Source organism: Rattus rattus, chromosome 17 (genome assembly GCF_011064425.1).
Source record: "Rattus rattus isolate New Zealand chromosome 17, Rrattus_CSIRO_v1, whole genome shotgun sequence".
NCBI lineage: Eukaryota > Metazoa > Chordata > Mammalia > Rodentia > Muridae > Rattus > Rattus rattus.
In genome coordinates this window covers 44,633,404-44,642,405 of record NC_046170.1, presented here as the reverse complement: position 1 = coordinate 44,642,405, position 9,002 = coordinate 44,633,404, and the positions used below count along the sequence as shown (strand labels likewise).

Genomic DNA, 9,002 nt, shown 5'->3' with positions numbered 1-9,002 from the left:
ACCCCTGCCTCAAAGTCCCTTCCCAGTTTCCTGGCCTATGACCTCACTCCCACATAAATACACATATGTGGAAATCAGATGCTAGGATCCACATACAAGAGGACACGAGGTACTCGTCTTTCTGGGGGCATCAGTTAACATAGCGTTTTCCAGTTCCTTCCGTTTCCCTCTACATTCCGAAATTTCATTTTCTTCTTCACAGCCAAATAAAAGCCCCATTACCACCAGAGCCATTACCCGACAGAGCCACAATGACCACGGATGTGAATCCCTGCGGTAGGGAGCAGCCTCTTGGGTCGATGCCTGGAAGGAAATATTGCTGGGTTGTTTGGGCTTTCCATATTTAGTTTCTTAAGAAGCCTCCACACTGATGTCCACAGTGGCTGCACCAGCCCGCCCTTCCGCCGACGGTGAATGAGGGATCTGTTTTCTCTACAGCCTCAACATTGTTTGTCACCAATTCTCTGTAACGAGTCTGACATTTTATGTGGCTTCTGTGTTTCTCTGTCCTGTCAGCTTCCTGGCGTGGGACATCCTGACCTTCCTGGTATTTAAAGGTTGTCTCCTTTGACCTCCTGCAGTTGATGGGTGCCAGAAGAGAGATGGGTTTTTTGGGGGTGACTCCTGAGCATGACCGTACACCCACACATAAACAGACAGAACTTAGGGGACTTGGGGTTTTGTTTTGTTTTTAAGGACATGAAGTGTTGGGCAACTTGGAAGAAGACACTGAGAGAGATCCGGGAGGACTCGGAGGGGACAGGTGAGAGGCGGTTATGATTAAAATACATCCTGTGCTTTCTGAATTTCTCAGAGAATATTTTTTTAGAGCACTAGATGCCCATCAGGCCTTGCTCAGCTTCAAGCCAGCATAGGCTCCCTGAGTAGCATGCTGGGATGGCCCTGTTCTTAGCAAGCTCCTGGGTAAGTTCTGGCACAGTTCACTTGCTTGAGGCCAGAAAGAGCCTCAAGTCTACAGCTGGCCTCCATTGATGTTGTCAAGTCTGTGAGTGATAAAAGTTGCCAGGCTGAAGTAGCCAGATGCAGTGATGAATCCCAGAACTCATGAGGCGGAAACAAGAGGACTGCCACAAGTTTGAGGCTAGCAGAAACCAACCAGTATCCCTAAATGGTTCCATTGTCAGTCCCCCAATTCAGCCAGGAGTCATAAAATGCATATCCCCACAGGCAGGGAGCGTAGTGACCCAGCAGAGCCCTGAACCCCCACTGGACATCTTCCCTGCCCTCCACAAGCACTTCTTCCTGCATATGTAAGAGTGTTCCCCGTGTCTCCAAAATGAGATCCGAACACCTGAAGAGCAACGGGAAGACCGGACGAGCCTGAGCAACATAGTGAAACCCTATTCAAAAGAATCAATCGATCAATAAGTAACAACCTAGTAGATGTGTATGTGGTGTATCTCCCAAGCCCTCCATGATTCAAAGCATAGGAAAGACTCACTTTGTGATGTCCCAGGGTTGAAAATCCTGGGCATGTTTTTCTCTCTCCTATTAAGACGCTGGGCAAATTAAAAACTTCTCTTCTGACTGTTAGTTTTCTTCGTCTTCTATTCCCTGTCTGGAGAACAGGCAGGAAAATAGATGCGACCCACAATGCGACGGCCGGTCTAGTACCAGGCACATGGTGATTGCCACAACCAACAGCACAGGGTCGCTCGTCCCATTCATCCCAGTGCCTACGAAAACACTGGTTCAGCTGTCCTTTGTTTGTCTGTCTGTCTGGGGGGGGTCTTTTATTGTTGTGCATGTGTACACACACGCACACATACACAGAGCCAGAGACGGACGAAAGAGAGAGGGACAGAGAGAGAGAGAAAGGGACAGAGGGGTGGGAGAGATGGGGCGTCTTCCTCTATCACACTCACAGGGTCACTGAACCTGGAGCTAAGCTGGCTGGCCGGCAAACCTTAGGGATCCTCCTGAGTCTGAGGCCCCAGAAATGAGGTTAAAGCTATGTACCGCTGCACCCAGATTTCTACACGAGTTCTGGGTCCCCACACTTGTGCACTAAAACTGTAGCCAAGCATCACTGTAGCCCAGGGCACAGTCTTTCAATGCCATGTCCTACCCCTTGAGTAGAAGTGGAATCTGTCCCTCTCCAGATGATTACCTTCAGCAAAGGCCGGTGTCACTATCTCTATCTAATTGAATCCCAGATGTAGGAGGGAGGGAAGGGAGGAGGGAAGGGAGAGAAGGGAGGGGAATATAGGAAGGGAGGAAGGAGGGAGGGAGACAAGGAAGGAGAGACAAGCCAGCCCCTTGGAGTGGTGGAAACTGCTTCTTGGAGAGGGGACATTGCTGATACAGATTAGGTGGACTGAACACCAAATACCTCCCAGCGCTCATGACTGACCCCGCAGGCAATCTAACATCAGAACATCTCCACCCCTTCCACTCAGCCAACAACCTGACTGAGGAGCGCCTGTGGACAATAAAGTCATCTCGATGATAAACAGGGGAGAGAGGTAAAGTAGGAAACTCAGAAAGTCACCAGTACCTCCTGAGGGTTTCAGGTGGCTCCACGCAGAAGGGAGCCTGTCTGGCAGAGGTCAGAGTCTCTCCCAAGGCCTTGCTGACCTCCTGCAGCTGGCCTGGGGACAGCTGTGCCACCAGTGCCATCTGGTCACAGCCCTGCCACCGGAGCAGCATCTCCTGCTCCTCCAACTCTTGGCTCAGCCATTGTTCCTTCGCCTCCAGCGCAGACAGCCTTGCCCGGAGAGCTTCGATTTCCTTCTGCAGAGAAAGGGGCAACAGATTTCAGCCATTAACCCTGCTCTGCTGACAGTGAGAGCAAGCTAAGTGATTGGGGGCCATATGCGCCCGGAGACTCAAAGCCCACCTACCCCACCCTCTGAGGCAAGCGAATTCCAGAAGTTTGCTGAACTGGAAAAATCATGCCAGCTTTAGGTTTCTGATGAGCTGGCAAGAAGAAAAACATTCCCTTCCTCCCAAGCATTAAATATGGACAGGTGCGGGCCAAGGTTTTGATTTGATAAAACCCAGTGAATGCTGTATGGCTGGCTTCCCTTCTGGTGGGCAAATGAAGGGTGCTAGCAGCTCACACCCCACACCGAGACACCAGCTGTGTGTGAGCCAGGAGGAGAAAACCCTGTCCCCAAACACGAGAATTCAGGATGCACAGAAAGGCTTGCCACACCGACGATGTCGGACCGTTAAATTCCAAGGCTCACCAAGGTGACTCTGTCAGACAAGTGCTTGCCGTGCACGCATGAAGAGCTACTTCTGATTCCCCAGAACCCATGGCAAAGCTGGGGTCCCACAGAATGAATCTGTAACCCCAGCATGGGGGTGGGGGTGGGGAGCAGAGACAGGAGGAGCCTGGGGACTTGCTGACCAAGCCACTCTAGCCCAGTCAGTGAAAACTAGATTCAGTGAGAGACTCTGTGGGAGTCTGGGCTAAGTATCTAACATCAACTGATGTCTTCCACATACACACGCACACACGTGCACGTGTGCCCACATTCAAACACACGCACTCACACACATGTGCGCACACGGGCACTCACGAATGCACTCTCGAGCACGCACGCACGCACATGTAATTTGCACTAATTGATTGACCCAGAATCTCCGTTAATCCATAGCTATTATCTGTCTCCAGGCCAACGACTAAACAAGCAGCAGGTGATGGAACAGCGTGTGCTCAGGGCTGGGCAGATAGCCATCTCTCTGCGTAGGAGTCTGAACACAGCACCAGACTCCGCTGAGGGACACGCCCCTGTTCCCTCGCTGTTCCTAGCTGATAAGAGCACCGCTTAATCCCTGATATCTCCCTATCTCTCCTCCACCCACGGAGCAGATTCTCCACAGCGTCTACCTCCTGCACCCACCTGCAGTCCCAGAGAGGAGAGAGGAGCTCTAACACCCCCACCCTGACCTTCCCGCTAACCCGCAGGCTCTGTGTGCTCAACGAGGCTCAGCGGCTCTGTGTCTGCCCTGGAGATCCACACTATCCCCCCCTCCCTCATTTTTTGTATGTTTTGTTTTTGTTTCTCGGAGACAGCATTTTACTTGGTAGCCGGGACTAGCCCTTACTCATCCTGTAGCCCAGGCTTGAACCTACAACAATTCTTTTGCCTCAGCCTCCCCATCCTGGGAAGACAAGCTCAAGCTGCCCTAAACTATAGTAAAAGAGACATAAGATCTAGCACCTCTGCCATTTTACATGCTCAGCTCGGTGACGGTGGGCACGCAACCAAACCGTGTAAGCAAACTTACTATCCAACCACAGAACTCTATCCCCATTAAACACTGATTTTCCATCCCTGCCACCCTATCCTCACCCCTACCCCACCCTTACCCCCACCCCTCCCCAATCCACACATCCCACCCACCCCACCCCAACCCCACCCCACCCTCACTCCCAATCCACCCCATCCCACCCCACCCCACCCCAAGCCCACCCTCCCACCCCCCACCCACCCTCCCACCCACCCCACCCCACCCCACCCCACCCTCCCCCCCCACCCCACCCCACCCACCCCACCCCACCCCACCCACCCCACCCCCCCTCACTTCCACCCCACCCTCATCCCCACCCCACCCTACCCACCCCACCCCCCCCCTCACTTCCACCCCACCCTCACCCCACCCCACCCTACCCACCCCCCACCCCACCCTCACCCCATCCCCATCCCACCCCACCCCCCCCCCCTCACCAATCTCCTTTCCTACTCTGGGAGTCTCTTCTAAGCAGGATATGACAGCATCTATCACCGTCCATGACCGTCTCACGCGGCATAACACAATGTCCCCCACATTCCCCCGCACCGGGCCATGTGGCACAATGTCCTTTCTCAGGAAGCTGAGGGACAGGCCTTTGCACCCACATTTTGCTTGTCTATCCAGAGATGGGCGCTTGGGCTGTCGTCCGATAGGGTGGCTAGATGTCTCATCCGGCCCGTGCTTTCTTTCCAGGTGTGTATCAACCGCGGGATCGGTTGCCGGGTGCTAAGAACTCAGTTTTTAAGTGTTGGAGGGACCGCAAGACTGTTTTCCACGATGACCCAACATCTTATTCTGTTAGTTTTTCCCCACTTTCATGTGTGTGTGGTGTGTGTACGTACGTGTGCAGCCGTGTGGGAGCGTGTGGGTGTGCGTGCACGTGGAGGCCCAAAGCTGATGTAAGAATCCCATTGGATGGCTTCCCCACTCTGTCCGGTGAGGCTCTTCCCATGAATCCCTGGTGCCTCGGGCCTGCGTTTCTCATGCTCCCAGTTCCTGCTCCAGGCTCCAGGCTCAAGCAGTCCCCGCCCCTGCTGCCCCTCAGTCCCTGCCCTGGGTCTACCTTGATGACTTCTGCTCTCTCCTTGGAGGCTCATTCAGAGTTCTAACTGTGGACACTGCTGTAGGCCAAGCATGGCCTCCATATACCTGCTGGGCATTACCGATGCAGCCTCATACCTGGGCTAGACTTAACAATGTCCCTTAACAGCTGCTTCTCAGAGACCACCATGGTAGGAGCTCCCACAAAGCATTCCCGGACAGACATGTCCAGGCTGCCGCAGACAGAGCAGAGCCAAAGGTCCTGAGTCCCACAATGCTATGCAACCCCAACCCCGCTGCGTGCAAAGGAATGGTGGATCCACCTCCTCTGCTTCAAGTTCTTGCACTGCAGTGACGCCAAGGCCCCTTCCCTGCATCTGACTTACACAGGTAAGAAAGGGCCACTCCCTCTCTGGAAGACTCTGTACCGCTCACCTGCAATTGCTCTTTCTCTCGCATAAGCCAGTCCCGCCTGGTGATGGCTAGTCCCGGCAGGCTATCCTGGGCAGTGGTCCTCCGCTGTCCCTCAAGTGGGGCTTCTGGGTCATCGCTGCCAGCCCTTCAAGTAACAGACATGCATTGGTACAGGTGAGGAGAGACAGGTGTGCTTAGATCTACACGTACATAAAGAGACCGCAACGTTTCTCTGACCTCAGTCATCGGGGGCTCAGAGGGATGGAGCCCCTAATGCACATTTCGGCTTCTACTAGGATCTGTTGGGCTTTCTTCCCCCAACCAAGTTGCATCTATCCAGCCTGCACTTCCGTGTGCCGGAGCCCGTGGCCATCCTGGCTACGACACCTGGCACAAAGTTAGTCCAAACTAAACTGTCTGGAAGCAGAAAATGATACAATCCGATTTAGAAACCCCACAGGAGGCCAGGGAAAGCGCTCCCGTGGCATGGACAAAGCCCTGGGTTCCATCCTGTTTCTCCTTGTTCTCCCCTTCTGTCACCATGGGAAGGTCCCCTGCAAGGTTCTCCCCAGGATGCCGCAGGCAGAACACAGTTCACAGAGGTCAAGGCCGCATCCAGAACTTGGCTTTGCCTTTCTCTGCCTTTGAACTAGCCCAGCCCTCTGAACCTCACAGGCTTCTCACACTGAACGGCCTGGGGATGGCAGGAAGGCACCCTGTCCTTGGGTGGTTGCCAGGAACCCCCAACATCCTACCACATGCACCAGTCAATTGAATGCTGGACCTGTCTGGTGGGCACAGTCCTACACCGGATGAACCTGAATACAAAGTCTGTGGCACAGTGAACCTCATCCATGTAACACGATTCTAAGACACCCCGACTTCCAGCAGTTATAGAAAGAGAGTAGAGGCTTCCTCGGGGCTCCAAGCTGCTACAGGCTTGACTGTATCAGAGGAAGGCAAAGCTCTTCTTGTGCTGATGTCCCCAGTGAGTCAGGGCTCAGGAAATACCTGATGGATGGCTTAATGAACCCATCGCCTTAAACATGGGGAAGTCGTTCTTTCCCGTCTCCTGCTGCCTTCGCTCATTTCTTTCCCTCGGTTATTTCCCAGTATGCTTGGCGAATGCTGATATTAGCGTTCCTCAAATGTCTTGAACTGATGCCACCCGGGTTGGGGTGGGAGCTACTGCAGCAAATCAGGACAGCATTGCTGCTGAGGGAGCCTACAGGTGCATAGCTGGGAAGTGTGCCTGGGGCTTAATGCCACCCATCACCTAACCCACAAGGAAAGCCCCTGTGCTCTAAACAATGCTCCGTCTGTCTCTCGTCCTACTCCCGGGAAGGAAGACATCCATGGAGAGCCAGGGGTAGCCCCCAGGACAAATCGCTCAGATACGAAGCAGGGACACGTTTCTGTCTTCCATGTCTGGTCCCCAGCGTCTCCCTCTGCTCCATAGTCTTCCCTTTATGTAAGCCTCGGTATGTGAGGATCCCTTGCGGCAGAGCAAACAGGAGTTGCTACTATAAACCAATCAGGATGTCAAATGAGCAGATCCCTCAGGGGAAGACCTAAACACGCAGCAGCACGGGATATCAGTGCTTGGTGCTGGTGGGGACCCAGGGGCCTGAGCTCTAAGATTCCACTCTCAGACTTGGGTTTCCACTAGGATCTGCCCAGTTGTGGGAAAACTTGGGTCTTTCTATCTGGTTTCTGTCCCATCAATCACCAAAGGGATGAAGCCCATCTGTAAAATCTGATAATGAGTCACAGAGACAACTACAACAGGGAAACGCACGGGCAACATCCTTCCATCCCCCCTCCTGGGCCCTGTGTGCCCATTCTAATCCGAGGGTCACTGTGCCCTGTGAAGCTGCAGTCTGCCTTGGCACCTGCTTGAGATCAAAACACTGTGTGCTCAAGAGAGGAGAGGAGAGGCCGGTGCCCATGCAGAGCCCCCTCTCACCCCCCATGGGCTTCGCCCTCAGCCCCTCCTGCCCTCCCCCTGTCAGAGTGAGGGGTGGACACACTTCCCTCCCACTGATTGGATCAAAGAGGAAGCAGTCATCCTGCTACCACCATCAGAGGTCAGAAAGCCCCGGCACCTCAAGATGGAAGGAATGGGGTCTGGTTCTCCAGGGTACACGGCTGTCCAGTTTGGGTTCTCCTGACAGCAAGGCCTGAGGCAAGGATCTGAGTAGCTTGTGCTTAGAGAAACAACCAAAGACATGAAAATGGGACAGCAGCGTAAGGATCCACAGCAGACAGACAAGGCCGTGAATCTGACCTATGGATGGCATCTCATGGTGACAGGACCATGTGAGAGTAAACGTGAAAACGCCCCCGAGTCTGTGCTATCCACCCAGACATTTTGTAACAAAGTGGGAAAGTGGGTTTACCAGACTAGAAAACAGCAGTTCTCAACCTTCCCAACGCTGCAACCCTGTAATACAGTTCCTCACGTTGTGGCGACTCCCTACCAAAACATTATTTCCCTTGCTACTCTATAACTGTAATTCTGCCTCTTTAGAAATCGTAATGTAAAAATATCTGATAAGTGAACCGTGTGAAAGGGTTGGTCAACCCAAAGAAGTCACAACAGGTTGAGAGTCACTGCTGTAAAATCTAAAAATCACCTTGTACTGAGTAACAGCATCCACCTCACCCAACCCCCTTACTGAGCAACAGAGATTTACGCCCGAGAGACAGAGGGAGGACTGACGGCCACTGTCAGAGCTACTCCGTGACCTCCCAAACCCTAGTGACCTCTCTGCTGACGTAAACAGTTCTCGGGGTGTGTGGGCAAGCTTATTTGAGAATTCGAACAGTAATTTTAAAACTAAGGGACAAGAAAAATTAAGTAGGTAGTGGGGTCTGAGGTTACTTACATCCCCTGAAACATGGCTCTAAACTTTCCTAACCTGAGAGGTTGAGAGACCTCCTCCTCCTCCTCCCATGGCTAGAGTAACAGGGAGGCTCAAATCCCAAGGTCTCCTGGGACGCCCTGGCAGTTTGAACGTGGGAACATATGTTGCTTTCATCAGATTCTCAAAGAAACACTTGATCACAGAGAGGTAAAGAGGAACGTATCTGAGTTACTAATCTGTGTTGAAAGCTGGCCATGTTGACAAAACTATTTTATTTCTGCAGGAAAAGTCCCCAGCATTTAGAACAGCCTTCCTCCCGGGGAATCAGGGCTGAGCTCCCAAGAAGTTTGTGTCCAGGGCCCCCTGGTGGTCATCATGAGAACTGCAGGAACGCCTGTCGTCAGGATCCCGATG

At 53.0% G+C, this 9,002-nt stretch overlaps 1 protein-coding gene across 1 annotated transcript in view; it reads right to left on the bottom strand.

Annotated features, from left to right (window-relative positions):
• Positions 1-9,002, bottom strand: part of Disc1 (DISC1 scaffold protein) — a 203,678-nt gene that overhangs the window by 125,534 nt on the left and 69,142 nt on the right. The window contains exons 5-6 of the mRNA XM_032887977.1: positions 5,743-5,866; positions 2,519-2,754 (exon numbers count right to left, since the gene is read on the bottom strand). Coding sequence (XP_032743868.1) covers positions 2,519-2,754; positions 5,743-5,866 — 360 coding nt within the window. The remainder of the gene's footprint in view (positions 1-2,518; positions 2,755-5,742; positions 5,867-9,002) is intronic.